Source organism: Phytophthora parasitica, assembly GCF_000247585.1.
Source record: "Phytophthora parasitica INRA-310 unplaced genomic scaffold supercont2.3, whole genome shotgun sequence".
NCBI lineage: Eukaryota > Oomycota > Peronosporomycetes > Peronosporales > Peronosporaceae > Phytophthora > Phytophthora nicotianae.
In genome coordinates, this window is record NW_008648989.1 from 1,904,211 (window position 1) to 1,931,355 (window position 27,145).

At 50.3% G+C, this 27,145-nt stretch overlaps 17 protein-coding genes across 19 annotated transcripts; 10 read left to right on the plus strand and 7 right to left on the minus strand.

Moving 5' to 3' along the window:
* Positions 1 to 60: 60 nt before the first annotated feature.
* PPTG_01777 (hypothetical protein) lies at positions 61 to 1,528 on the plus strand (the record flags this gene model as incomplete). The annotated part of the gene is made up of 1 exon (XM_008895165.1): positions 61 to 1,528. One exon carries the CDS (start codon positions 61 to 63, stop codon positions 1,480 to 1,482), a length of 1,422 nt encoding a protein of 473 aa, XP_008893413.1. The 3' UTR covers positions 1,483 to 1,528.
* A 29-nt stretch (positions 1,529 to 1,557) lies between these two features.
* On the plus strand, positions 1,558 to 3,413 carry PPTG_01778 (hypothetical protein). The gene has a single exon (XM_008895166.1). The coding sequence runs from the start codon at positions 1,637 to 1,639 to the stop codon at positions 3,188 to 3,190; it is 1,554 nt and encodes a 517-aa protein (XP_008893414.1). The 5' UTR covers positions 1,558 to 1,636; the 3' UTR covers positions 3,191 to 3,413.
* Positions 3,414 to 3,453: 40 nt separating this feature from the next.
* Positions 3,454 to 3,803, minus strand: PPTG_01779 (hypothetical protein; the record flags this gene model as incomplete). The annotated part of the gene is made up of 3 exons (XM_008895167.1): positions 3,454 to 3,486; positions 3,552 to 3,641; positions 3,705 to 3,803. The coding sequence occupies 3 exons, from the start codon at positions 3,801 to 3,803 to the stop codon at positions 3,454 to 3,456; spliced, it is 222 nt and encodes a 73-aa protein (XP_008893415.1).
* Positions 3,804 to 4,005: 202 nt separating this feature from the next.
* Positions 4,006 to 4,848, plus strand: PPTG_01780 (hypothetical protein). The gene has a single exon (XM_008895168.1). It carries the CDS (start codon positions 4,044 to 4,046, stop codon positions 4,713 to 4,715), a length of 672 nt encoding a protein of 223 aa, XP_008893416.1. The 5' UTR covers positions 4,006 to 4,043; the 3' UTR covers positions 4,716 to 4,848.
* On the minus strand, positions 4,708 to 5,660 carry PPTG_01781 (hypothetical protein; the record flags this gene model as incomplete). Its single annotated transcript, XM_008895169.1, has 1 exon — positions 4,708 to 5,660. The coding sequence occupies one exon, from the start codon at positions 5,658 to 5,660 to the stop codon at positions 4,791 to 4,793; it is 870 nt and encodes a 289-aa protein (XP_008893417.1). The 3' UTR covers positions 4,708 to 4,790.
* Positions 5,661 to 5,775: 115 nt separating this feature from the next.
* Positions 5,776 to 6,567, minus strand: PPTG_01782 (hypothetical protein; the record flags this gene model as incomplete). The annotated part of the gene is made up of 1 exon (XM_008895170.1): positions 5,776 to 6,567. The coding sequence occupies one exon, from the start codon at positions 6,565 to 6,567 to the stop codon at positions 5,776 to 5,778; it is 792 nt and encodes a 263-aa protein (XP_008893418.1).
* Positions 6,568 to 6,616: 49 nt separating this feature from the next.
* On the plus strand, positions 6,617 to 7,313 carry PPTG_01783. Of its 2 annotated transcripts, XM_008895171.1 has the most exons (3): positions 6,617 to 6,814; positions 6,870 to 7,023; positions 7,091 to 7,313. In XM_008895171.1, the coding sequence occupies exons 1-3, from the start codon at positions 6,698 to 6,700 to the stop codon at positions 7,186 to 7,188; spliced, it is 369 nt and encodes a 122-aa protein (XP_008893419.1). In that variant the 5' UTR covers positions 6,617 to 6,697; the 3' UTR covers positions 7,189 to 7,313. The 2 variants fall into 2 exon arrangements, with proteins under 2 accessions (XP_008893419.1, XP_008893420.1); XM_008895172.1 differs by having other exon boundaries at positions 6,870 to 7,313.
* Positions 7,314 to 7,349: 36 nt separating this feature from the next.
* PPTG_01784 (hypothetical protein) lies at positions 7,350 to 8,828 on the plus strand. The gene has a single exon (XM_008895173.1). The coding sequence runs from the start codon at positions 7,508 to 7,510 to the stop codon at positions 8,699 to 8,701; it is 1,194 nt and encodes a 397-aa protein (XP_008893421.1). The 5' UTR covers positions 7,350 to 7,507; the 3' UTR covers positions 8,702 to 8,828.
* Positions 8,829 to 8,913: 85 nt separating this feature from the next.
* Positions 8,914 to 11,069, minus strand: PPTG_01785 (hypothetical protein; the record flags this gene model as incomplete). The annotated part of the gene is made up of 1 exon (XM_008895174.1): positions 8,914 to 11,069. One exon carries the CDS (start codon positions 11,067 to 11,069, stop codon positions 8,991 to 8,993), a length of 2,079 nt encoding a protein of 692 aa, XP_008893422.1. The 3' UTR covers positions 8,914 to 8,990.
* A 2,040-nt stretch (positions 11,070 to 13,109) lies between these two features.
* Positions 13,110 to 13,211, plus strand: PPTG_21106 (hypothetical protein; the record flags this gene model as incomplete). The annotated part of the gene is made up of 1 exon (XM_008895559.1): positions 13,110 to 13,211. One exon carries the CDS (start codon positions 13,110 to 13,112, stop codon positions 13,209 to 13,211), a length of 102 nt encoding a protein of 33 aa, XP_008893807.1.
* A 64-nt stretch (positions 13,212 to 13,275) lies between these two features.
* On the plus strand, positions 13,276 to 14,487 carry PPTG_01786 (hypothetical protein; the record flags this gene model as incomplete). The annotated part of the gene is made up of 1 exon (XM_008895175.1): positions 13,276 to 14,487. One exon carries the CDS (start codon positions 13,276 to 13,278, stop codon positions 14,446 to 14,448), a length of 1,173 nt encoding a protein of 390 aa, XP_008893423.1. The 3' UTR covers positions 14,449 to 14,487.
* PPTG_01787 lies at positions 14,426 to 15,689 on the minus strand. Of its 2 annotated transcripts, XM_008895176.1 has the most exons (3): positions 15,483 to 15,689; positions 15,359 to 15,408; positions 14,426 to 15,291 (listed from the first exon to the last, which is right to left on the minus strand). In XM_008895176.1, exons 1-3 carry the CDS (start codon positions 15,594 to 15,596, stop codon positions 14,583 to 14,585), a joined length of 873 nt encoding a protein of 290 aa, XP_008893424.1. In that variant the 5' UTR covers positions 15,597 to 15,689; the 3' UTR covers positions 14,426 to 14,582. The 2 variants fall into 2 exon arrangements, with proteins under 2 accessions (XP_008893424.1, XP_008893425.1); XM_008895177.1 differs by having other exon boundaries at positions 15,359 to 15,689.
* Positions 15,690 to 15,813: 124 nt separating this feature from the next.
* Positions 15,814 to 17,023, plus strand: PPTG_01788 (hypothetical protein). The gene has a single exon (XM_008895178.1). It carries the CDS (start codon positions 16,315 to 16,317, stop codon positions 16,942 to 16,944), a length of 630 nt encoding a protein of 209 aa, XP_008893426.1. The 5' UTR covers positions 15,814 to 16,314; the 3' UTR covers positions 16,945 to 17,023.
* Positions 17,024 to 17,425: 402 nt separating this feature from the next.
* On the minus strand, positions 17,426 to 18,190 carry PPTG_01789 (hypothetical protein; the record flags this gene model as incomplete). The annotated part of the gene is made up of 1 exon (XM_008895179.1): positions 17,426 to 18,190. Exon 1 carries the CDS (start codon positions 17,969 to 17,971, stop codon positions 17,426 to 17,428), a length of 546 nt encoding a protein of 181 aa, XP_008893427.1. The 5' UTR covers positions 17,972 to 18,190.
* Positions 18,191 to 20,475: 2,285 nt separating this feature from the next.
* PPTG_21107 (hypothetical protein) lies at positions 20,476 to 21,417 on the minus strand (the record flags this gene model as incomplete). The annotated part of the gene is made up of 3 exons (XM_008895560.1): positions 20,476 to 20,605; positions 21,207 to 21,235; positions 21,412 to 21,417. 3 exons carry the CDS (start codon positions 21,415 to 21,417, stop codon positions 20,476 to 20,478), a joined length of 165 nt encoding a protein of 54 aa, XP_008893808.1.
* Positions 21,418 to 22,185: 768 nt separating this feature from the next.
* On the plus strand, positions 22,186 to 23,998 carry PPTG_01790 (hypothetical protein; the record flags this gene model as incomplete). The annotated part of the gene is made up of 3 exons (XM_008895180.1): positions 22,186 to 22,535; positions 22,617 to 23,793; positions 23,858 to 23,998. The coding sequence occupies 3 exons, from the start codon at positions 22,186 to 22,188 to the stop codon at positions 23,996 to 23,998; spliced, it is 1,668 nt and encodes a 555-aa protein (XP_008893428.1).
* Positions 23,999 to 24,142: 144 nt separating this feature from the next.
* Positions 24,143 to 26,976, plus strand: PPTG_21108 (hypothetical protein; the record flags this gene model as incomplete). Its single annotated transcript, XM_008895561.1, has 3 exons — positions 24,143 to 25,926; positions 26,036 to 26,559; positions 26,669 to 26,976. 3 exons carry the CDS (start codon positions 24,143 to 24,145, stop codon positions 26,974 to 26,976), a joined length of 2,616 nt encoding a protein of 871 aa, XP_008893809.1.
* Between the last annotated feature and the right edge of the window lie 169 nt (positions 26,977 to 27,145).

The following is a 27,145-nucleotide window of genomic DNA, read 5'->3' on the forward strand; positions in this document are numbered from 1 at the left end:
GAGATGCAGAACTCTCCACAGGCAAATTTTCCCTACCTGGAGGAGCAGATTGGGCCGTTAATGGAAATTCAACGTTCCAGTCGACAATGGAGCGACTTTTTCCGTCGCAATGCAGTACAACGCATTATTTCAGCGACGGTATTGGCACCAGCAGTAACGATTTTTCTGTGGTTGTCACCAGCGTTTGCAACCACGACGGTCTGCAGCTTCATGATCAGTACGTGTGCGTACGAATACGCGTGTCTGGCCAACCGTATCCGACTGCGAATTCTCACTCAGATGAAGGTGATGGAGGGACTAATGAACGACAGTGAGCGTCGTTTGGGCAATTTTACGTCACTGAATAACACGCGTAGCAACCACAGCGTCACGAGCAGCAGGGACTCCGAAGTTGATCCTGAACCGCCTTCACCTGTTGAGAGTGTTAGCTCAATTAACTCGATACGGACGAGAACGAGAACTTCACAGCCGGATGCGAGGGCAATCCAGGAAGAACGGGAGAACCGTGAGATTGCGATTGTGGACGATGAATTGAGAGATCAGGAGGACAGGATACACCGCTGTGCCGTAACTGGTGTCGCAGTGCAGTATTTTGAAGGACATGTGTGGTGGGCAGCAGCTTTTGTGTCGATTCCTGTGTGTATGGTGACATCTGCTGTGTTTTTGCTATCGATCCAGTGGGTGGATACGTTCGAATCGACCGAGTTTTATACGTATCGGTGGTTTTTTGCCATCCCGACGGGGTATGTGGTCGCGCTGTGTGCGTGTTTGACGCCGGATTGGCAGTACTCGGTGATCACGTTGATAAAATACGGCGTCTTCACCATTCTAACGTTACATTCGACAGCATGTCCGATGAACGAACTGGACTGTAATTTACTGATGGGTACATCAGAGATTTTCCTCGGTGGGATGGTAGTTATCCTGGTATTTCGTTTTGCTTCGACATCTGGTAAGGCTGAGGCTTTCGTAAGCTTTATGCTGGATATCGTTGGGTTATTATACGTGACTGGAACACTGTCGATCCTAGTGGCTTTCGTCGATGATAACCACCGCACTTTATACCGTAAATTACTAATTGCGTTGCTTTACATCGTCTGGGCGTCCGATACGGGAGCATATCTAATTGGTAAAGTTCTCGACTACTTCCACTACCCGTACTACAATCCCCTAGCAGCGCACTTGTCGAAGAACAAGGACTATGAAGGCACTCTGGGCGCGATCATCTTCGGTATCATAACTATGGTAGTGGCTTCCGAACTATTGGACTTGCCCGGCTCTTTCGAGATGAAAGTTGGTTTTACAGTTTTAGCAGTCGTCGTCGGACGAATGGGTGATTTATTTGAGAGCTTGTTAAAGCGAGCTGCGGGGGTCAAAGACTCTGGAACGCTCATCCCTGGTCATGGAGGCGTATTGGATCGGATCGACGCGCTCATGTTTGCCACAATCGTTTTCTCACGCTACTACGCTTTGCAGTCTTGAGAAGCCCGTTTCAGCATTTTTAGGTGTTTAATCCCTTCAATCGACGTTGAAATTATTTTTGTTTAGACATGTTTAAACAAAACAGCGCCCGGCTCATGCCGAAAAAGCCGGTCCATCCCACTTGACTTCCGCGGTGCTTGCACCTTATCCAGCGATGGTACCCGAGCAGCGCCCCACAAGCCAGCACGAGACCGCAGGCATCCCGATCATGCCGCAGCCGTCGACAGACGTGCAAAACTCTCCGCTCACGAGCTCTTACCACAGCCTCCAGCAGTCGCCCCCGCCTCAGACACGAAGTCGCTGTTCCGCCTTCTTCCGCTACAATGTGGTGCAGCGCACGCTCTCCGCTGCGGTGCTAGCGCCCGCTGTGACGGTGTTTCTATGGCTATCGCCAGCCATTGCCACGTCCACCGTCTGCAGCTTCATGACCAGCACTTGCTCGTACGAATACGCGTGTCTGGCGAACCGTATTCGTCTACGACTATTGACGAGATTCGAAGCGCTAGAGAGCTCTCTTGGCAGCGCCACTAGGCCAGGAGCGGGGAATAGCGATTTATCTCACCCAGACACTCGCAGTGACAGTGAGAGCAGCAGCAGCAGCTTCGCCTTCGACGTGACAGCCAGTCGGACGTTTGTGTTTGACAGTCCAGCAAACACCCAATTGCACCAAAGACTATCGACTGACGGGCGCTTGACGACGACTCGGGCTTTCCAGGAAGAACAGGAGGCCCGGGAGATGGCACAAGTGAATAGTGAACTGAAGGAACAGGCTCCCAGATTACGACGCTGCGCAGTCACTGATGTTGCCAAGTACTTGTTCGGAGGGAAGGAGTGGCTTGCAGCGCTGTGTATTTCGGCGTTAATGTGCACGATCTCCTCATGTATTTTCTTGCTGGCCATACAAGACATCCCGGTGCTCGTAACAACGGAATTTTACGCGTCTCGATGGTTTTATACAGTCGCAACGGGTTTTGTAGCTGCCATGTGTGCGTGTCTGTCGCCCGACTGGCAATACGCAGTGGTAATTTTCCTACAGAACGCGATCTTTACGACTCTAACGCTGCATTCAACGGCGTGTCCGATGAATGAGCTTTCGTGTAATATGGCGATTAAACCAGCGCAGATTTTACTGACAGGAATGATTGTCTTCCTGACATTCCGGTTCGCCACATCTCGTAGCAATGCGGAAGCTTTTCTGACCTTCACATTGGACGCAGTGGGTCTAATTTACATCATTGGCACGCTGTCTGTACTTGTGGCATTTGTGGATGACGAGCGGCGAACACTTTACCGGAAGCTGCTCATTGCGTTATTATACGTTGTTTGGGCGTCCGATACGGGAGCGTATATTACCGGTAAATTACTTGCAATGGCAAAATATCCGTATTATAATCCGCTTGCAGCGCATTTGTCCAAGAACAAAGACTATGAAGGAACACTGGGAGCAATCGGGTTTGGCATTGTGGCTATGGTTGTATCATCCGATATATTGGATCTGCCAGGCTCCTTTGGGACGAAAGTTGTGTTTACTATTGTCGCGGTGGTAATTGGACGACTTGGAGACCTGTTTGAGAGCTTGTTGAAACGAGCAGCAGGAGTTAAAGACTCGGGGACGCTCATTCCAGGCCATGGTGGCGTGCTAGACCGTATCGATGCGCTCATGTTCGCTACGTTGGTGTTCTCACGATACTACGCCATGGTGTATTGATTGAATGGCGTTTCAAAGATTATCAATTTTATCGGAGGACGGCAGAACGGAAGAATTTGAACAACTCCAGGCGGTACTTATGGAGTTCCAAGCCGACGTGGCCTTCAAGTAAGGACAATTATTTCAAACCCTTAGATATGCGTAGTGTGCGTAAATCGTTCCTCGTATTGCAATATAGATATCAGCTCTCTCTCGTCTCCGCTTCTGTACTAGCAAATTAAAGAGTCCAAGTGTCTCTGGTCCAGACGTCGTCTCTGTTTTGCTCAATACTTTGGGTCCACTGCACGTGCCCAGTTCTGTTACATCAAACCATCGCAATTATCAGAAGTTGTTGTCAATAAGAGACTCCACTTGCACTTACCTTATAGTCTGGGTCGAATTTGAAGTCAGCTTCGTTTAGGAACAGTAGATCCGTCATGAGCAGCATCGTCAGGAAGATCACCAGCGTCGCCTACAGATGCAGTGAATACTGTTAAGTTTTAGGTTTGTGACTGGTGTTTTATATACAACGCACCCAGGGCATCCAGGCCGCGTCGGATGCCGCGAACGCCACGAAGATGAAGAAGACGATGATCAGCAGCTGCAGCTTCTGTCGCAGGGACGAGAACCACATTTCGCCGTCGATAAAATGAACAAGACGCTGCAAGATCCGACACCTCGAGGTCGTTTCTGACTTGTGAGGTCGTAGAAGAATTTTATCGCTTCCATTGGTCAAAACGGAGCTCAACATAACTATTTCAACTTATTTATTGGTTAAAATTTGTTTATGCTATCATTGGTAAAAACTCGACTTTTTCACTTTATCAACCAATACAAAGCATTCAAGAGTCATACATTCAAATTCATTGCAACAATGTCGCCGGTACCCGCGTCGCCGGCGCCATCGGCCAAGCCGCGCCAGTCTGTGCGCATGAAGCGCATGAAGTTGATTCTCCAGAAGGCACTGGATGTGTCAGTCCACACTGCGTCGCTTGTGGACCTGCGTGCGTGTCTGGAGAGCGAATGTCGCGGCGACGAGGAGCTATTGGCTGCTTTCTTCCCGCCTCCGACCCCCGAGAGCCCGGAACTCCATAATACCGAGGAAGTGGCTGCTCAGGCAGTGCTGAGCTTACGACAGAAGGTAGAAACGCTATTTGAGTGGCTGTGCGAGACCCACGACGTGGACACGGAGCTGCTGGAGCTCGAGGACGGCATCAAACAAGCCGAACAACGACGACTACGTCAAGAAGAGAGAAAGCAGAAAGATCAGGACGAGAAGAAACAAGAGGATAAGGAAGAGCAACCGGAGCAGGAACAGGTGTCACCTGAAGCTCGAATTCGAGCCGAACGGCTCCTAGCCAAGCAGGAAGAGCAGAAGGAGCTCGAGGCTCTAGTAGAGACATTGGAAGCCAAGAACAAGGAGCTACAGAAAGTAGTAGAGGAGAAACGACGCATAGCTACTGCCGACGTACAGCGGATGCAGCGTGCAGCCATCCAACTGGAAGAGGCAAGCCACCTCGCCAAGGACTATGCCTCTGCTCCCTAATTTTGTTTAACGAATCTGGAATATCTAGTATTTTATGTTTATTTTGGTCGAGTAACTGTAATTTTTCTGCTAGAACTAGTGGGACTGGAAAAAGTTCTGCGCTGCATCTTGTAGGACCTGACGGGACATGGCCATACTCTGCTGAGAGGCTGCGAGCTCTCGACGTAGCTCATCCAACGCCGTGCCGTTCTGGAAATTGCTCACTAATGCTTGCAGGGTCTGGGGATCCATGTGGCCCCTAGATTTCGACTGAGATCCCGTATCTGGAGTGCCATCAAACGTGCTGCGTTTCTTTCGTACTGCTTTAGGCTTCACTGCCGCACTGTAGGCCGATGACGTTGACTTGGTTTTCTTTTTCCGAGTATCCTTAGCCCCACTAGCTCTTCCGTTGGGGCCGCTACTCGACACAGAAGACGAAGAATTTGTCCTGCCAAGAGCGGCACGTTGCATCAGCATTTTAGTCTTGTTGTGTCTCCACGATTGCTGATCCTCATCCTCGTCAAAGTTCACCTGCTGTAGTTGATTTGCATACGCAAAAGCTTCTTGAAGCAGTTTGGGGTCGATTGCTTTGGGTCCAGACGAAGCAGGTGGTCGAGGCTTTGTAGCTTGGTTATCTGGCGACGCTCTCCTTCCATTTAACCTAGGCAATGTACTCTGAGGTTTAGTGGCCGTCGATGGCTTCACCGATAATGTTGACAAACTCGGCGATGGTTTGTTCAGAAAGTGTTCAACCTCGTCCCAAAGTCCCCCACTCGACTCTTGTGGCTCCTCCTCAAGCTCTTCGGTATCTTCATCCTCTTGTTGGTACAAACTGCGTTGGCTACGCACACTTTGAGCACTCTTTTCGGAATTGATGGATCCAGCAGAGTGGAGATTACTGCGACTCGAAGACGAAGAGTTAGAGGACCTTGCGCTGGGAACTAGAGGCAACCCAACCGTGCTCATGGCCGAGAAGCTTGCTATTAACTGGAACGACCCTCTAACAGAGATCAACGAAGACTTACCCTTCCGTTTTTCGACTGAAATAGTCTCCTATTACCAAAATTATCGACTTATTGGGTTAAACGAGCACGTGGAAGAGCACCGAGTTACCCATCGCATAGAGTACAAGTTGTGCTGCACCTCTGGCGATCAATCCAAAACCGACAACTGCCACAACATGCAGCGACTTGGCTCTTGCGGGGTTTCCCTCTCCTAGTAATAGTTGCAATGCGAGCACATTGGACACGACTACCAGAGCTCCCATGACGTGGATGAAGCTCCAATGGAACTCCCAGATCACTGTCAATAGTGCAAAGAGCTTACCGAAGCTCGAGATGCACATGGCGCTGGCGTATCTCGTCCAGGCCGCGTTAATTCCCTCGTTTAGCAGCTTTTCTCTCCATTTCCGACGGAATGGATCCAGCCAAATTGCAGCAAAGACACTGACGAAGTAGACGACGTTCTCTACTAGTGCGAGGCACACTAAATGCAGCGAGAACTGTCCGATTCGAGCGCCAGACGTCGAGATTTCGGGGGATCTATACATTGACTCAGAGCGGAAGGTGACGCCGGCATCCCGGTCCACTAAATACGCCTTGACGTTCATATCTAGCATCACGAGGATCACGAATAGCTTGAGCGTCGTCCGGGTGGAGACTGGAGCTGGTAGGTTATAGAGTGCATGGCGATACACTTGAGGCTTGAGTAGTAGAACCTCCAGGAAGAGCAGGATTGTCTCGTACTCGACGTATTTGTCTGCAACCGAGTTGCACGCACTGCAGATGGCCAGACGCAGGTTCCCTTTGCCGTAGTCGCGCACTAGCTCCTCCACAGGGGCACCGCATTCCACACACACGAGGCCGTGACGCATATCTATCGAAATGTTGCACGAATGACAAATCGGTTTAGAGAGGATTTGTGAATCGACACAAGATCAGACAAAACCGTTTTAGCATTTGAGCATCTTTGACAACACGAGTGTCCCTACTGCATCTGTGGACATGGCGAAGGACGTGCATCGTGTGGCTAGTGTCAACGACACGCGTGTGCTGAAGACCGTGGATGACTCCAAGTTCGCGTCGCTCTCTAAGGAAGACGCGGCTCGGGCGGCTGCACCGGTACGTTTCGGACGTTTTAATTGCATTCTTACAATACTGACTGGGTGGCATTTAGGAATTGGATTCCCGCCGGAAAACATTTCCAGTGCGTACAGGGCTGGCGGCCGCTAGTCTTTTTACGCTGGGCTCCATTCTCATTTACGTGAGCACACTCATTGGACTGGACGAGGAGAAACGCGGATTATCCTTCCTCATCCTCGGACTCATCGGTAATATGCTCACTAATATTGATATTGCAGCGCTTTGCTGAGGCTATGGTGTTTTCTGTTGCTGCAGCCTTCATTCCGGGCAGCTATGCGACCTACCAGCTCTACGGTGCGTGGAAGGGCTGGAAGGGCTACAACTACGACCAGATCCCGTCCTATGACGATTAAGCACCGGAACTTCCGGCATAACTTTAGTTATGGAATAACCTTCTTCATCTATTAATAGCGTCAATCTGTAGCTCTTCAACCACCGTAAATGAATCTCAACCACCTTTTATTTAGGGTATCTGCTATGCGACTAGCGCACCCGTCAGATCGGTCGCGGCTTTGTCCTGTCTGTTTCTAACTGCGTCATCGTCGCCGAATCGAGCGGCTTCATCACTTCTGAACTGCCTGCGACGCCCACAGTCTGCGTCGCATCATCACACTTGCCAGTCCCCCCACTAGGCTCACAAACTCTCCAACCACAGTACAGCGCGCTGCCGTCATGTGGTTCATCGGCTGGCCGCTGGGTCTTCTTCTCTCCGCCATCTCCAGTATCTTCGGGATCACGGGGAAACTGCTACTCAAGCTGGCACACAATGAACGCGACAAGGAAGAGATGGCAGCAGCGCAACGTGAGCTGCGTAAGAGCCACGGGAGCCCCTCTTTGGCTGTCAAGTCCAATCTGGGCTGCACGTACTTCTATTGTGGCCTTTTCTCCATGCTAGTCATGAATCCTGCACTGGGGGCGCTGGCCTATTGCTTCGCTACACAGTCGCTACTTGCGCCCATGGCGGGACTCACTATCGGCTGGAATACGCTGTTTGGACCAATTCTATTGCCCCATGAACGCCTCACAACTAACGACTTTGTGGGAGCTGTGCTGATTTTCACGGGTTGTGTACTGGTTGGTGTCTCGGGTACACACGATAGCCCCCCGCTGCCCGTAGAGCTAGTCGGATCGAGATTCAAATCTTTCTCCTTCATTCTGTACGCTGTGGTGTTGCTGGCATTGCTGAGTTTCTTGATCCATCATGCTAAACATGCGCTACACTTTACCACGACATCTCGTCGGGCTGGAGTGGAGAGCTCGCCTGTTTCTAGTCCGGAGCAACTTCCGGTGATCGCACGTGTCTCGTTAAGTGTCTTTGCTGGCGTCATGAGTGGCCAGCTTTTCTTCCTCGCTGCTGTGATGCGTATCGTTCACGATGACGGAGCGAGTCGCATCTGGTCGTTTCCAGTGACCTACGTGTGTATCATTGGCGCCGTGGGAACAGCGCTGTTTGGGTTGTATTTACTTAACGAGGCGCTGGCTGTTGAAGACGCAGTTGTGGTGATTTATCTGTACGAAGCGAGTTATATCATGTCTGGTGCTATCTCGGGACTCTGCTTCTTTAGGGACATGAAGCACCTGCCTACCTGGCATTATGTGCTCTATTCGCTCAGTCTTGTGCTTATCCTGTTGGGGATCTACATTGTGGCTAAACGGTCTTTACCTAAAGCGGAGGATGAGGAGTATATGCTGCCGCTGTTGGCCCCACCCTCGGCTGAGGACGCTTCCGTGGAAAAGATCTTCCAGCAAGCGTCATACTACGCTCGCAGGGCATCATATTCCGGACCGTCGATGCTGCAATCTCTTCGAATGGGCCGCAATGACACCGAGACACCAGAACGCCGCAAGTCCATGCCGTTTAAGTAAGCAAACCGTTTTTGTCCGTGGCTTAGACGAATGCACGACCGTAAGGGATCTCTATAGAGACTCATTTGCAGCACCCCGTAAGCTAAATAACTAACAACTCAATTTCTCAAAATTGACTATTGACTTCAACGGGGTACTTATTTTTTCTTCGGAATGCTCAAAGAGCGCAAAAACCTGTATCCTCACAAGCGAAACACAAGACAACGTATGTAACTTCGACTGAAAAGCTTCATTCGCTTTTCGACATGTTAAATAACGTTCATCTACGCCAACAAAGACAATGACATCCTTAACTGCGAAGGTCGGTGCTAAATGTTACAGTTGCCCACAGTGCTGAGCTGCCACTGCCGCTCATATCGTCCACCTCACTGGTCTGTCGAGCCATGACATACAGATAGTACTTGACAAACACAATCGACGTGAAGAGCAACGCATGCGAACCATCCAGTGCTCCACCAAAGCCCGGCATGAGACGTCCGCTCCAACGCACACCCGCTGCTTTCTTCAGTAGAGAGATAATGAGCCGTCCAAACCGCGCCATGAGTACACTACCGACTGAGAAGAGCACTTTAGGTACCACCCCGCCTGGAACATCCAACACTGCACCTCCGAAGACAAGCACCAGACTGCCAGCCGCGATAGCACACAGCGAAGCCTCCACATCTAACGTCACGACAATACGTGGAGGTAGAATTCGCATGTGGGGGAGCTGGAAGCGATACATTATCGCGTCGCAGACGTAGCCAGCGAACTGCGCCACCCACATAGCACTAAGCATACCGAGCCATATCGTAGCCCAAGTTGACTTCCGATCGCTTGGATCCACCATCGAGATTAAGAGACCCAACGCTCCAGCAACATAAGCGTACCCCAGCAAGTCCAACGTTGCTGCAACGACCAAACTAGCAGGTCCACGCGCCGAGAGTGAGTGTACCAGCATCACCGCCATCGCTCCCAAAGCAAAAGTTTGCATCGACGTAATTGGAGCTGCACTGCATCCCACTGATGCTGCCAATGGACAGTTTAGTGCGTTCAATAACAGCACTTCAAAGGCGGACTTCTGCACCACCAACGAGATCGCACTTGGCCAAGTTGGGCAACTTACAGCACACAGCGAAGCCACGAAATTAACGACCCAAAAATAGTAAGGAGCCGAATCAATATCCCTCGGCGTACTAGCCACGGGAAACGGGATCAACGGGAATGCCATAGTACAAGCCACGGACCAGCAAATAGTGAGCAAGACAGCCACCACCACGCGCGTTAGCCGCAGATTCCCACAGAATAGCAAGTTCGCCATACCCAACAGAATACCACGCGAAGTCTCAATCTCCAGTTCAAACACCGCCTTGGGGCGTCTCGTCTCGGGTTCAACCGCATCCTTATCGTTAGCTAAGAACGTCATGTTACCATCGTCCGAACCGAGCATTGTACCGGTTTGGTACGATGTAGTGGACTGCGTAAAGCCTGACGATACAAAGGAGTTCTTAAAGCGTCTGTCACCTCCGTCTTGGTATCCACAGACCACGGATGCGTTGCTACGCGTACTATCCCCAACTGCATCTCCAAGATCCATTGGCCCCTCGTTACCTTCATACCACTGATAAGTACCGAGCAATTGCTTGTAAATTCGGAACGACAGCCATGCGTGTTCATAACAGCAAAAACACAACAGTATTGTTGTCAACACCGCTGCTGCCAAAACCGGCCAGAAGATCAAACCACACACGACAATCGGCACGAATGCGACGGTTGTGCCCAAGCGTAAGAACCAATTCGGATACGAATGGCCACAGTATGACCAACTACCGAAAATACTTTGCTTTCGTGACCGTGAGCGACCTCGGGTATCAATTCGAGCTGCTTGTTGCTGTTGAAATTGCCTCCTGCAGTCGTTCGGCTGATCTTCGTCTTCGTCCTCCTCTTGGATGTCAAGCGTCTGCGTTCGACTGGTTCGAGTCGGTGAGATCGTGTTGAACGGATCTATGGATCGCGCCGAGCCTGCAGGTAGAGCACCTCTGGCTCGGACACTGCGTTTGGCAGAGTCTACTGACTTCTTGTACCTTGAATTGGTGAAATTAATGTGTCCTCGCTCGTCTAGCGTCGGAACTCTCTCCGCTTGCTCCTGCTCCTGTTCCTGAAAATCTCCATCCATGATGGGGTTCGTACCGCGAAAATCTGCGGTCGCAACCGACTGGACTCGTTTTCTTTCACCTGCTTTGCGCCTAGAATGAGATCTAGAGCTGGTTGTTGCAGCACGGGATCTCGTACTGGACGTAGCTGTTCGGTTCGATCTCGCTGTGGTTGTCCGCACATTGTCCTCCTCAATGTCGAACAGTACAGTCCGGTTGGCTGACCGAGTGGTCATCTCTCACGTCAACAGCACACAGGCAAATAGATAAAGTAGAAAGTGAAAGTGTCCGATAAACGCCAGAATTGAGCGAGAAGCTCAGCTCCAGAGCTCGGTTGTAAATCGATTTTTCGAGTGTGCGAGTCTGTCCAAAAGACTCTTGGCAAGAGTTGAGCCCCGCAGTGGTTCAAAAGACGGCGAACGAGACGGGAAAGGGCCGGAAGAGCGGGGAAGAGCGGCGAGGAAGGGAGAACAATAGGCCGGGGCATGCGCGTAGGAAACACATGGACCCAAGTGCCGCGTTGCAGAGTCTGGCTTCGTGGTGTAGGGGAGGTTCGTTCAGCCAATCACAATACAAAAACAGGTTGTTCAGAAGATTATCCGGGTGGTAAAAAATTATCCGGACGACTTCAACTTGGAATGGTATGAATCTTTTTGCATGAATCAACGTAGCATTTCAGCTCGCTACTCTCATGATTCATGCCTTCTACGAGCAGGTTGATCGTGTAGTTGGTCTCACAACTGTCGCCGATAATGTCGTTTGCTCACGAACACGCTAGAGCACCAAGTTGGGACGTGGACGATGTCTGTGATTGTGCATTGCTGCCCGAAAACGTCATCCTGGGATGGAAGAGACTATCTCCATCGTGGCCTCGTTAGTTGTGCTGCTCCAGTCATGCACTAGTAGTGGCGCTCGTATATAATTTGCCTAATGTGAACTGCCCTCTTGCTCTGGTGCCACTACAGTACCTTGCGATGTCGCTAGGCAACGGAGGGTAACTTATAACGAACGCGCAAGTGCAGAGTTGTTGAGTGCTCTCATATACCACAGGCTCACCGAGTCTACACTACAGTAATGGCTGTCAGTGTGCTACGCTGTCCAAGGGACGATCCTGCCAGTTGTACCAGAGTGCAATTTCAGCATTGGATTGCGTTAACGATCGGGCTGTCGGAGCAAGTTTTCCTGAGTTCTCTCAGCGATTTCGAGAATGTCGACAATTGATCCACGTGCCGACGCATCGGTACTTGCAATGCTGCAAGAGAGAATGAAGCCCAATACTATAATAGACCACCACGGTGCGGAGTTTGGGTTTCTAGTGGCAGTCAAGCTGTTAGCAACTAGTGTCCGAAAGGGTGGAAGCGGGCAGTCCGCATATCAGTGCCAATAGTACTTGCTGTTCCTCTTAGGATCGGGCTGACATGACCTCGCCAGCCGCGCTACAGCAGAGGAAGATTGCATTATGCTACTATAGGCAACAATCCGCTTCCGAAGACCGCTTTCGGATACACCTGCATGCAAGTCTCATAATCGACTAGAGGAATGGATTCTGCCGGTACAGATGGCTTCATGAGGGTCACTTCCCCACATCTTTGCGGTCACCTGCTGTTAGCTTTACCTGTCCAGCGAACCGGGTGACCGATAAGAATGAACGAGATGCTCGCGCTCAGATCATGGAGAAGTGAGACGTAAGAACCCACTCACACTAGACACGTCAAATGTTGTCAACCTGCCAATGGCAGGTACGCGAGCAATAGCATCGACCACCCAACAGTCAGACCACTCTCGCTTCAGACGAACGCCTACACGCACAAGCTGTTTTTGCGAAGGTGTCGCGGCTAAAACGCGTTATCAAGCACCACACAATGCGCGTACAGTTGCATGAACCAAGTGGCTCCGCTTCCTCGTTCTGTCTCCGAAACCTGTTGGGGGTTCCGGATATTTAGCTTTTCTAGCATTCTTGAAGCTGGCTATCGAACAGTGTGCTTACAGACGTCGAATTCACACCGAGAAATGAGTGTACTTGGCCGCAATACGTTCCAAGCCGAACAACTTCATGGAATCGTTAAGCACGTTGGTACTTATGGTGGTTCATTCGATTATTAGCGATGGAGAGGTCAGATCGTTTCGTTCTTTGCGGCTCCTACACTCGCGTTTTTACTTTCCAACACTATGCGAGAATCGCCACCGCTGCATGGTACCATCATCGGTGGTGGCCTAGTTGTTCTCCTAACACCAGTGCACCAAGCTTCATCGGAACTTGATACCAGCTTTGCTTTATGGGAGAATACTCTTTCATCCCTCCATCCACAGCCAGCGCCAAGTTCGGGTGTATTGAGCTCCGCAAGCGAGGGTTGGAGAACTCCAACGCTTCACTTTAGATCCGTCACGGTCTCTCCATCAACGCAGCATTTTTTGTCGGGAATATTTCTGGTTCCCACTATCATGAGCTCCATTTGGTACGCTCCTCAAGAAGCTGCACTTCTTCTCGTGTCCATCGCCACTACAGTCGGCTCTTATGAGTTTTCTTGGCTCGCATTTCGGATTCTTCACCGTGTCGAGACGCTATTCAAGTACTACGAAGAGCCAAACAGTGAGAGTCAAGAGTCGATCCATTCTTCGCGAGCGAGCAATGGTAGTGCACGCGAAGAAGACATTAGCTTCCTTATTGACTCACAGCAGTGCGTGGTTACGTCGCTCGCCCAAGTGCTCTTTTACCGGGGTAACCAGTGGCTTGCAGCTCTGATACTTGCTCTACCAACGTCAATGGTGTTCGTCGGCATCGACGGTAAAGCTCTCAATCAGATTCGACCGACGAATCAAAGCTTGGAGACTTTTGTATGGGCCTATCTCATTCCTACGAAATACGTGGCAGCGCTGTGTGGCTGGTTCGCTCCGAGCTGGATCTGGATGGTGCTTATCTTGTGGCAGTCGGAGGTCTTCAGCGTCATGGCGATGCTGGTTCAGCAATGCCCAATTGCAGTCTTCACTTGCACTGACAATACCAACAGTAACTACCTGTTAACTGTGTTTGCTGTGGGGTATATTGTGATACTGCTGGTCTGTACGCTAACCAGTGTTGAGCGCGTGTTGGTTGTCCAAGCTGCACTCGCTATTACCGGTTTTTCGTTCATTCATGGTCTCGGTTTGTCGATGGTCGCTTTACTTGATGTGAGCGATCTTGAACGCTCTCGGAGTATTGTCACACTATTGCTGACCATTTTCTGGGCTGCTCAGACATGCGCGTATGTCTGGAAAAGACTTGCAGCTCCGTGGTGGGGACATTCGACACCGCTGTGCACTCGAATATCGACTCAATTGGACATGGAGAGCTTGCTAGTAGCTATTGGAGTTGGTGCGAGCATTACAGTTGTTGCACTACACTTCAATTCACCGTTTGGTGGGGAGAATGTGGGGGTGTATACTTTGCTGGCGGCTTTGGGGATCATCTGCATGCAACTCGGGGAAATTATTTTGGAGTTATGGGGACAAGCTGCTGGAGTTAAGCATACTGGAAGGAGTTTACCGGGAAACCGTGGGCTGTTGGAGCGCACCACCGTGTTGGTCGCTGGGGTGATCGTATTCCTACCGTATCTAGCAGCGCAATCGATAAATTAGAAAGATTTAAAGTATCGAATAGAATAGTTTTCAGAAGCTTTGTAGATAAAAGCGGGCCTTAAACGTTGCTCGAAGAGGTTAAATACTGCATTATCTTCTCCTGCTCAACACGTCTGGTGCTTTCACACTCCACGTTACGCTTCAAAGAGCGCGTATTTGGCATCTGCGAGCCCCTTAGAAATAGCGGGGATAGCGTTAGAAACGGCTTCGTGGATCTTCTCGCGGTATCGTAGTGCTCCTGCTGCTGCGACAGCTAGAGCAATGGCAGTGCCACCGATCATCACGTAGCAACTGGAGTCGTCATCCTGTTTTGCGTCTTGCTGTTGAACACCCGTAAACCCCGTCGATACAGCTTGAAAAGAAGAGCTATTCACCTCTCGCTCATTCGTCACAGCACTTGACTGGGCCAATGCTGTCTGGTTGACTGCAGACGTCTGAACATTCTTCGTCGCTTCTTGAGCAGCCAAATGCGCTGCTTGAATCTTTCGCAGCAGTTGAAGCTTGGTAGAGTCATCAAGCACATGGTCCCCAGTCACAAAACCCCGCGCAGTCTCAATTCCTTCATCAGGCAGCAACAACTGTAAAGCCAGCACTTCAGCAGCCTTGGCATATTGCTGAGCGTTGAACCCCATTGTTCCATCCTCTGTGTACGATGCCAGTAGCTCTCGCAGCTCCTGCGTCGCCATCGGTCTGCGGTTCATGGCTAATAAAAATATGCTCCATTGAATCGCGACGGTGCTCGGCAGTGGCGCAAAGGCCTTGACGATGGTCGTTGCTGTCTCTACTTCGTCGTCCAAGTCCAGCTCGAACACCGCCTGAAGATACACCGACAGCACGCGCTCCCTACGACAAAGAATACAAAATTAAGCAAAGATTTTATATAAGGAATAAATACGTAACCACAACTTACTCTTCCGCTGTCATGGTCGATAAGTTGCTTGGGTTTTCATCTTGTCGGAGCTGTGATGAAGCAAAATGTTTAGGAGAAAATGAAACGTTTGATGGGATTTTTTACGATAGTAGATTGTTCTTGCCTGGACGATACGCGCTGCGAGGATGTTGCGACTGTCGTTGAGCGCTTGTGTCCACTCTCCACGTAGGAGAGCGTCTTCCACCGCGGCAGCGCTCGTGGTTTGCAAGGATGGCATAGCAGAGGGAGTGCGAACTATGATGCAGACTTGCGACTGCTTCGTTGACGTTTACCAAAAGGTTGAACTCCTTTTCAGAATTCTTTACCGGTATAACACCGGTTAATGAGCACGGCCTGAGACCGGTAGTTTGGCTGAAAACCTTCCAGAATACTGGTTTACCGGGGCTATAAATGGTAAGAAAAAAAAAGGACCAAAAAACCAACCTAGCAATAAAAAAAACCAGCCGGCACAAAAATAAATTAATAAATAACAAAAATAATTCCCGTAGGATTCTACGATTTCATGTAGGAGATAACATGACAAGCGTTCAGGAGAAGGACGGCGCTACTATACGGCGTAGCCTGTGGTGACCAGAACAACGGCGACCAAGTCCGAAGTCGTAAGATTGGTGCGGGAGTTCCCTATGGACGCATCGGACGAAGCCTTCGCAACAGAGCTCAAGAAGAGATACCAGTGCAAGAAAATAAAAAAATACCAGCGGTCTGCACTGAGCTAGGCTTGCATGCTCCTGGCTGACCATTCGCAAATATGGATACATCCAGTTTCTGGCGGCCTATCGACGCGCTAAGCAGCACGGAATTATATTTACAGGTTATCGTAAATCCAAGGCCAAATCGCAAAATAGACGAAGGCCCAGCAATAAAATCGAAGGCAGGACCAAACACGCGGGTTTGAACTCGCCAACGTGGTGTTCAGCCCTAATTTCATTGCTAGGATGGCTGCGTTACCGTCCACAGGAGTGGAAATCGAACCGGTCGACGGACGATCGAAATATTGGCGAGCTGTAGCCATGGTTTCGAGTTCTTCGGTCAATTCCGAGTTGGAAGATGAGAGCGACACTGGGGACTTTTTGACCTTGGGCCAAGTGGAAATGCCGACTCAACGTCGAGTTTTGAGCGAGAGCGCACTTCAAGGTTATTTGCAACGACGTATTGATCGGAGCTCTGGAGAAGTACAAATACCTACGCAGCGTCAAGTTTCTACCAATAACGGGTTACCAGAACTTCGGCAGCGCCAGCTATTACCGAGATCAAATGCAGTTTTAGTTTCAATGCAGCGCCAGGGAGGGAGTACTGAGCCACAGGAAGTACCTTCTCGTCTTGAACCTAGAGTGGTGGAAGAGCGAGTCCAGCAGGTTCTAGATTTGGATCCAGACAGACATCGTGTGAATGCGTACGGAGTTATTTACTCGTCACAAGCTGTGCGAGACACGATGGCAGCGATCGAAGTTCTGAAGCGCGGGAGATTCGATAACGCGATAATTGCTAGAACTGAAGCCAGTATAAACGCCATCGTGCAGACCTGGCTGGTAGAACTGGACAAGGCTGCGCAGCCAAGAGGATGAGAGCTTTTGCGAGTGAATTCGGTGTTTTTGTTCAATTTTTCACGACGCAATAAGGTTTAATAGTATGTAATGATGCTACAAATTCCGTCATACCACCTCGTTTTCTGGCTGGCTACGAGGTGATAACCATGTACTGTAGACGAATTCAGTTTCGACAAAGTGCCATGTCATGGATCCATGTTCTTCAAGTACCAGCGTAATAAGTCTACATCTTATGTAACGACTATCAACACTCCTGCTAGACGTGCTCACCCTATACAGTAGTGATCCCCGCAAGAAGGTAAGCTTCCACAGTCATACCACGTGTACTTCAGTAAAATCGTACGAGATTCTCGACCCTCTTTGAATGGTCCACCGCTGCAGGCCCGTCAAAAGGAAGTAAATGTCTAGTGAAGCAGTTTTTTTTTCTTTATTCGTCCAACCCCGAACTGTGTATTTTGCAAATGATATTTACAAGTTCATGCGCAGACCAGCTTCAGTGTCATACCGACAGAGTACGAATGGCTTCGCGCGAGAGGAGCTTGTACACGAGGCGTTCAGAAGTACCCTCCCCTTTGCCAGTCTTTTCCAGTAGAGACTTGATTTGGGAAAGCGAGTAGTCCTCGTTTGTCCATTGTTTCAAAATCTTCTCACCGTTCTTAACTTTTCTAACGTTTGACAAGAATACGTCGTCCAACTGCTGAGGGACTCGGAAATGCTGGAATTGGGAATCCCTAACGAGCTTGTACACGAGGCGTTCAGAGGTACCCTTCCATTTATCAGCATCCTTGAGTAGAGGCATGATATCGGCAAGCGTTAGCTCTTCTGCCCGCCATCGTTTTAGAATGTTCTGGCCGTTGGATATTTCTTTAACCTTTGCTAGCAGCGCGTCATCGTGCTGCTGAATGATTCGCTTCGCCATCTCCATGGCAGCCTCTTCAGATACCAGGAAGGGATAGTTCTTGTAGTTTCGCTCTTCGTCTTCCGTCTTGGTGCTTCTTAGGAACCTCGTGTTCTTTTGAGTGGCAGTGTCGGACGACTGCGCCATTTTCGCCGTCGAAAACTCAGTTTGCTTCTAGTGCGTGGGACCCGACGCAGCGTCGCTGCAAACAAGGAGAGTAGCAGCAGCCACGAGGAAGATAGAGCTCAGGCGCATCGCGTGTCTTAGGTGGGGTGGAAAACTTAAGCGACGGAGAGCGAATTGCGAAGTGAGGCCCAAGATCAACGGTCGAATTGCATGTGGATTCAACAACCACTTAAAGACCTAACGAGCACGACTGTAGCTCATCGCTCTTTGTTACAATACTGTACGATTGAATCTGGTGTGGATAGGCGCCTCACATTACGCATTTTACAGTTGATCCCCTCGGCACTCATAACGCTGTCAGCCTCCAATTTCTATCCATGAATTATACCACTACAATGGATCCGAGTACTCTTAGTTTGGAGCAGTGCACAACATTTACTAATGGAGACGTTTAATGTAGATCATTACTGGCGTTTCACCCTGTTTTGCTCTGCTATTGCCAGTTTTGCCTCACCACACCAAGATACCCTCCTCTCTAGCCCAGCCAGTCCGCCTCACACTCACCAACACTCAACGACTGCGGTACAAATATGTTAGCACCATGCTCACATCCTCCAATAATGCTCTCGTGCAGTTATGACTGTTCCCATAGTTAAGCACCCATAATAGAAATATTTGTCCATTTTACAACTGAGGGGTGAGAGGGAATAATATATTTGGTTTGTAAGTATTGCTGTTGAGGGAAGAATCCAAGCCTAGAGATTACTACCGAGGCGATCGTCTGTTTTCACATCGTAAAATGAATTGCAAGTTGCAATGCATTTTACAATATGAATTTGCAACCATGTGATGATTACTGACGAAGGATGGGGCTATTCTTTGGTATTCCAAAGAGGACATTTACGATGAGGTACAGCAATCATGAAATCAACAATTAGAGCAAAGGCATAGCCGAACATGACTCTAGCTCATCGCTATTTGTTACTGTGCAACCAAGTTGGGTGTGGATAGGCACCCCATGTTATTTTCGTAAAAAACATTGCAACCGTGAGATAATTACTAACGGAGGAGGTTGGGTCAATCCAAACAGGACATTTACGATGAGGTACAGTCATCGTCCCAATTTCATCACGCAAGAAAAGGAGAAAACATAGTTATCACCCCAGTTAGGAAGTTTACCGCTAGACTCCATAACGAAGGACTCTAGACTCCACAACGAAAGGAAGCAGAGCCAAATATGACCTCTGACGCGGTATCTAAAGCGGGGCTAGTGAGCATGCCTGTGGTGTACAGATCGTGTGCAAGGACTGATCGTAGCCTTATAGGTACATGTACTAATTTTCCTCATTGTTGTTGATTGATGCATGTAGAGTCAATCGGGGTTTAGGGGTAATCTCGTGTAAGCAGTGACGGCATCGCGACTTGGATAGTGTGAGCAGTGTTGGGCGAGTAACGAAGTAAGACCCGCCCGGCCGACGGTGAAGTCAACGGCACGGGGTCTCAAAGTCCGACATGACCTAAAAAGAACAATAGGAATGCAACACTGCGTCGCATTAGAGGCGATTGCTGGCCGAGTTGAATCACGCGATAACGCGAATGACTTGATCGATGACGAAAGTCTCACGATTGTATAAGCTCTGGAATGCACATAGTATTATGTTGCCTGGATTTTTTTGCAGAGCCTCTTGGGGTATCTGGCAGAACGCTCATGCAACATCGATTAATGCTACTGGACAGCGGCGCTTGAGGTTGCGTTACCTGATGTGCTCATATGTACGTAATCACGTAATCCACTCCTCCCGCAATCACGACGTTGCAATCCTTCCGTTTCTTCAAGGTTTTGGCTCAATTCACCTCAGTCTTTTAGAACACTCCACTGTCGGTTAGAAGGTGGTTCATACTTCGCAATTCGACCGGCGCCAATCACACTATCCACTTCGTCTCTCTAGCCAGACACGCAAAGCCTCTGAGTTTCTTCTTGCTCGTGTTTCTTATAGACTCTCTATTATCGTGATTTACAACGACGCTGGTTTCGGCTGCTACAGACTCGGAGGAGCCGACGGTAGTATTTCCGGACACAGTGCTGTCAGTCGACATTGCCTCTAACAAGGGTGCGAGGCTTCTAATAAGCCCCAAAACAGAAGAGGAAAAGAGGGGTTACAACGACTCCTTCCTGGAAAATGCTACTGTGGAGCAGAGGCCAGAACAAACATTTCCGATCCAATAAATAACAATGTCGTGCTGCAAGCTCTGAAATGTCGAGCATGGCATGTTTGCTGGAGCTCAAGTGTCACAGGTGAGTTGAGTTCGAAGCATATTTAGGGTATTTTATTATTTCGTCGAGTGTTCTGTTGCCACAGTGCTACCACAGCTACAGTCGACAAGAAACGTGTCAGTGGGAGTGCTTCGGAGGGATTCTCTGACTCCACGTTTAGTTTCTCTGGTAGAGCGTGTTGATACTCACAACCACGGTTAGCACGCGACAGACCAGGGCGATATCGAGATCAACGTGGTTGAAGCTAAGGCTAAATGGCTCCGGCTGTCGGCCAGTCGAACGGCGGTTTCTCAACTGCGGTGCTAGTCAGAACCGCCTCTGTCGGCAACTCCGTGCACGTCTGAATATGCTCCACAAACACCATCAGTGTCCGCAACTGACTAGTAATGCGCATCGTTCAGTTAAGCGCCTGAGTTTCATTAAACGCGAACGTGAGCAACACTCAATAGTCCATCGAACAAGGGAGAACGACAATTGGTCATTTATCATAGAGAGCTTAAGAGTTAAATACTACGCGCTAACCGATTTCTAAACGTTGTTAGCGATCGTTTCGCACGTGGATTCGGACGCTAAAATGATTCATGCAAAATGCAATACGATTTTCAGCACATTTTGTTTTTCATTTCGACTATTTGACTCGGATTTGTATTAGATGCACTTCATGCCTGTTGCGGAACACGTTTTTAAAGGAACGTGCTTGGGCAAGGTTGGCGAAGCTGCTTTGTGTGAATGTAGTGTATCACTAAGTCGTGTGTTTGCTGTGTGTCGTGGCGTGATCTGAAAGTTGCATGTGCAACCTGTTCAGGCAACATTTTTGAAACGAATTAATCTGTACAATGCTGTCTTCTAGCTGTCCTCCCTGGATAATGATCTGGCTATTAACTGAAGAGTCGAGTAGCTGTGGTAGATTTTGCCTAAAGAAATCCATTTCACCATATTAGGGGGAGTCGAACATGACCAAAAACTGAGCAGATCACGTACCAAAATCTAAGTAGCGTTTTTCCCAGAATCTAAGCAAAACTGGAATGAAGTGGGGGAGTCAGCAAAATGAGCATTGCGCTCGTATTCGCACTTTACTGAGAGACTGTCGGATGCCCGAAAGGATCCCCTTTCCGATTCCCTCCCTACAGGAATAACTAATCATACCAAGGCTAAGCGAGCGGCAATGCCTTCATCGAGACATCACCGACATGCTAGCTGTCACAATCTTGGAGGAGGAAGATAACGAGTTACTTGGAACTGCTGGAGATGACGAGAGGGACAGCGAAGCCGAACTTCTCTTTTTACAGGTCGATGACATGTCTTTTTGATTTACTTTTGCAGATTCAATCTAGGCGATACTAATCAAACAGAGAGCGAATTCCCAGCAGTACGCAATTCAACGGCGACATATTTTGGGAGTCTTACCCCCCCCCCCCCCTTCCTGGTTTCATCAGAGAACACGAATGAATAAGCAACGTTTTGATCGCATTGTCAGCGAGATCAAGGATAATCCGTTTTTTTTTTAACAATAATTCGCGATGTCCGCAAGCCCCAGTGTGGATACAGCTTGCTGCTGCGCTAGATCGCTTCGGAACTTATGGTACAGATGCATCACTAGGCCGATCGCAGGAGCTGTGGGGAATAGCCTCAAAGTTTGTTGTATCCTCCATCCATGTTACGATTATGCGGTAGTCGTCAGTTGTGAGGTGGGCGTTAGTGACGGCTTCACCACGGGGCGCTTCCTGAACTTCTTGAAGCGTGTCTCCGTCATTAAGAGATTCTTGGTGAGGAATTTCCTCACAGACTTGGGATCAGTCCGGAAGGATGATCTGTTTTCCGGCGAGGCGGTAAGTTCTGAAGACGAGAGACCTATCATTAGGAAAGTCAGAGATTTGTTGTTGGATTAAACTCACTTTTATTTTTATTCCGCGGAACGACAACGACAGGAAACTCCCTTCCTTTCTCGCAAGTTAGAGCAATGGGCTCTTCATCCGTAGCCGTTGGTGACCTTGCGTTTGTGGGGCCCGTCCATGCCTCAACGCTAGCCGAGTTCCGCTACGTGCGGGTCAATCGGATCACCGGAGACGCCGTGTGTGCCGCGGTCGTGGGGCCCGATTCCGATGAAGACGAGGAGGAGGAGATCTCAATCCCCATGGAGACGGTGGCAAGGAGGGTCGTTGACGCATCAGAGGCTAAGCTGTGGCCAGGAGCGTATGTGTCTCGACTTGTAGCCTTTGTTCAACCCGACGGTGCCAAAGTCGGCCAGTGGGCGTATGGAGTGGTTACAAGATATGACGCGCTGGTAGGCAAGTCCGTCGTAAACATTCTGTGTGGCGTCAACGTTGTTTCGGTCACGCTAACCGACCCCCACGCATTATCAAGGTTGACCCTGTGAACTACGCGCTTTAGATTGGGGCGGGCACCTCCGACATGGTGCTTAACCCGCAAGAGCTGTTGGCAACAGAACACCGTATGGGTAGCCTGCAAGAAGAGGAGAGGTGCTCTACCATCCAAGGTTCAGTCAATGCTGACGGTCCCATTTCAACCCGACGACGTTGTCGCTTTGGTCCGACCTCACGATCTTCAGGTGGTCTATGTCCGACGTCAACACATTTTGGATGTGGCCATGGGGTCGCCAAAGAAAAATCGTTCGGATTTGTATCGTGACCCGAAGACACCAGCTAACCCGTCGACTCCATCAAGCGACACCTCACCGACGAGTGACAGGGAATTCGCTGAGGATGTTCGTCTCCAGACAGATATTGACAGTATCAGACAGCAGAACCGAGGGCTGGGCAAGAGGCAACGCGAAAGTTTCGCTGGCGACCTCGACGAGTTCGCCATGGCAGACGAAGTCAGCGACGACGACGACGACTACCGCCGAGTACGACCCCAAGTGGCGTTTCGGCCATCCGCTACTCAACATCGTGTCCATCTATCGGTCATCAACCAACGGTACAAAGGTAAGAATGCTCAGGTTATTTTAGAAATGATGCAGCACTCGGACCACGTGCTCTTCCTCGGACAACCGCCAGTCCTCCGCGGCGCCTTTGACTTCGGATTCAATGGCGTCGTATCAGTGATGCATTTCCGGGAGGCAGGACTACTCGACAGGGTACGTGCAATGGAGTCGTCTGCAAGTTCGACGGACTTCTCAGAAAGAAACGTGCTTCGGCCGGTCGCAGCGGCGTCAAGCAGGGGTGAACTCGTCAACGCGCTGCGCTCGCGTCACATATTCGGCTCTCAGTTCTACAATCAGTTGGTTGTCGACCTGCTTGATACTGCAACTATGTTCGTCGATCGTTACCGTGGCCTCCGCGAGACGGACGCGTTTGGATGGAAACTAACGACCTACTGGGTGACCAAGAAGTTTCGCAAGTTCCGCAGCCATCTCGTAGCACGTGACACCAACGCCGCAGCAGCTGTGCGCTTTGAATTTTCCCGGACGGACGAGGAGCTGATGGAGGTGAAGGACATTCGGAGTCAACACCTCCATAATGAGGCCGCCGCATCGAGAACTCGACAAGGAGCGGACACAATTAAACAGGCAGATCGTCCTCGTCGAATTTCCAGTATTCCCACACCAGTACTGGAAGCACTTCCGGTCAAAGATGGCAAAAAAAAAACTCTACATGAAGGCCATATCGAAGGAAGGCTGCGCGGGCAATGGTAACGGCGGCTGCTTTGATCCTAAGCGGTCTCACTTCAAACCAGACCAGTTGCCAGAGATCGTTAAGGCATATATCGACGACAACTACAAAGGTCTCGCACCAACGGACCAGGACAGTTGATGGCGAGGGCAAGCGGGACCACCAGAATCCAGCGTGACATCTCCTACCAAGCCGCGTGTAGGAACGGTGCCGCTGGCCAACACCATGCGAGTCCTCCAGTCGCTCTTCGAGCGTTCATAACGAGATGTTCTTCGACACGTGGAAATGTATGCTGGTCGGTACAACCTCACGGTGCCTCTAACCAACACGGACCCTACTTCAATTGATGCAGCCACAGCGACTTTCTTATCTGAGCTTGCACGACGGTCACGCCTAAACTTACCAAGTTTCGTTCGGCTGGTTCGTGGACAAAACGCTCACGATCCGCGCCCTAATAAGACCCTGTACGAACTTGCTGAGCCAGCCGACCCCACCTATCACGACGCTTACAGGCGTTGGAATGCCATTGTCCGAGGTGGGGTGCAACCACTATGGACATCGACACGACCCTCAAGGCAGCCTAGACGCCAGAACAACCATCGAATCGACACTAACACCATCGAGAAGGTCCGGCGACACATCGCAAAAGGCCAAACGGAGGGCCGATATCTCATTCTGGACGAAGCCATGCTGGAAACATGGCCTGAGGTTTTCATTAGTCCGATCGGCACAGTCGGCAAAGGTGAAGAAGGCATCCGTGTCACCAATGACTACGCTTATCCGCGAGGATCGTCCGTGAACGACTTCACTGACAGAGATAACTTTCCACGGATCAGCTACAACCCGCCTCGCGACATAGCGCGACGCATTCATGACCTACGAACCAAGCATCCTCCCGTTGACGTACTGCTCCTGCTCGGAGACGTCTCCGGTGCTTTTCGGCACGTACCGATGAACGAAAACAGCGTACACATGTTCGCTTTCCTGTTTGAAGACTACGTGGTCTTTGATCTATCGTGTGGATTTGGGTGGTGTGGTTCACCAGCATTTTACGCTCTGGCAGGGTCTGTCATTAATCACTTGTACGAGTCCTCGAGACCTGAGGGTGGAGCTCCTCTGGACAGGGAACCGTTTATAGGCAACGTTTGGTGTGATGATCATACATGTGTGGAAAAAAATGTCGGCACGCGCTGCAAGGATGCTGAAGTAGCCCTGTGGAGATCAATGGTAACTGTACTTGGGCCGAATGCTATCAATGAAGAGAAATTTACCTCGTGGCAGACAACTGGCAAAGCGCTCGGTCTTTTGAGGGATACCGTCAATGGTACTGTATCGATACCGACTGAGAAGCTGCTGAAGGCGCAGCTCCACGTTCACACGCTGCTTCAGACAGGTTACGCTTCCAAATCCGATCTCAACAAGCTCCTCGGGAATCTACGCCAGGGTTTAGCTGCGTGCTTTCCGGCTGCTCGTTCCTTCTATCAACGACTCCATGCATCCGCTGTCGGTATGCACCCTGGAAGCAAACGCCAATTAAATGAAGACGACCGCGACGACCTGTTCTGGTTTCGTGCGGTACTTTTGAATGGGGACCGGTTCAACAAGATCCCTGTCGTTCAGTTCGCCGGTATTGCAACACCAACCGTGCACATCTTCATGGACGCGTCGGACACCGGGTTGTGTGCTCTAGAACCCACGAGACTTGAGTACATTCGGGTGAAATTCACTGACGCTCAGAAGCTTGACCTGCGTAAGGAGCCTCGTGTCAATTCGATCAACGTACGAGAACTTCAGAGTGCCGTATTGGCTGCTCTTTACTGGGGTCAATATTGGAAACAGGATGCAGAACTTGACCCGACGTACGTCTGCTTCCACATCGACAACTCAAGTGCGGTGGCGTGGGCTAACCGTCGAAGTGCCAGAAACCCCGCTGCCCAGCTCTTTAACAGACTGCTGTCTCTGGCTGAACTACAATACCGTGTCGTTTTCACGGCGGAACATGTCCCCGGAATCGATAACATCATGGCTGACGCCGGGTCACGTGCATGGTCCAGTACTGATAAACTTTGGTCGTTATGGACTAACTAATCTGCTGCATGGACCCACGTGAAAGTCTGTCATCCATTCGACGATCTCTCAACCGTGTGGGCGCTATGCTGTGCCGACAAGCCCTGGCAGGCACTACCAACTCCAAGTATCAAGCAATCTGGAAGAGCGGACCAAGTTTTCGCGCATGATGGGATGGCCGCCGTGGATTGGGAACCCAGGAGCTGATCGTACTAACCGTCTGGGTTATTTCGCGGTGTATCTGTGGACGTATGGGTGGAACCGAGCTCGACGAGGCAACCAGTACGCGACTATCGTGCCCAAGCTCGCGAGCGTGTCGTGGTTTCACCGGCGGTTCCAAGGTATCGAGATCACCAGGTCACCACAGCTGCGTATCCTGCTTCAAGGTATCAAGCGTTTATCCGACCCGGTGCGTAAGAAACAACCCGTCACACCCTCTTTTCTACGCCTTCTACGTCGATCACTGAATTTGGATCGCCCCCGACAGCGTCTCCTGTGGGGCAGTGTGCTCCTTGGCTATTTCTTCCTTTTACGGCACTCAGAATTTCTGATAGTGGAGGGTCATCGACCATTTTACAGCCTGAAGACCAAGAACGCCATGTTCACAGACAGCAACGGACAAGCGGTGAGTGTCGGTGCGGCGACGGCTGTGACTATCGGATTGGAAGGGTCAAAGAATGACCAATAAGGGGGGGGGGGCATGGCGCACAATGCATAGCTCGGGCGACAAGCTGCTCTGTCCAGTCGAAGCACTACGACACATCCTGACGGCTCGACGAGGGATCAACAAAATGAACAACGAGTATCTGTGTCTGGATCTGGATTCGAAGACAGTGTCCAAGGCCCTCAAGGCGACGGCAGAGAAGGCAGGAGTTCCGGCTTCTAACTACGCTACGCACTCACTACGTATTGGGGGTGCCGCTGCACTATTGAACGGCATAGTGGACAGCCTGGTGATAAAGATATTGGGGCGGTGGGTACCGCGATGTTACGAAGAGTACCCTAGACAAGCTGCCGCTGCCACCACTGGTCTCACCAAACGCATGGTGTAGTTCCTCCCGCCGTGAAGTGCCGACCAATCTCCGTCCGTGCAGAGGCACATTTTGTGGGGCTGCCTCACCACGCCCTCCGGATTGACCGGTAATACACATTTTCGCCCCCATTCACTTCAAGCTGGACGCACGAGGATAGTCCATGTTCCAAGGTTAAACTGAAAGTGAA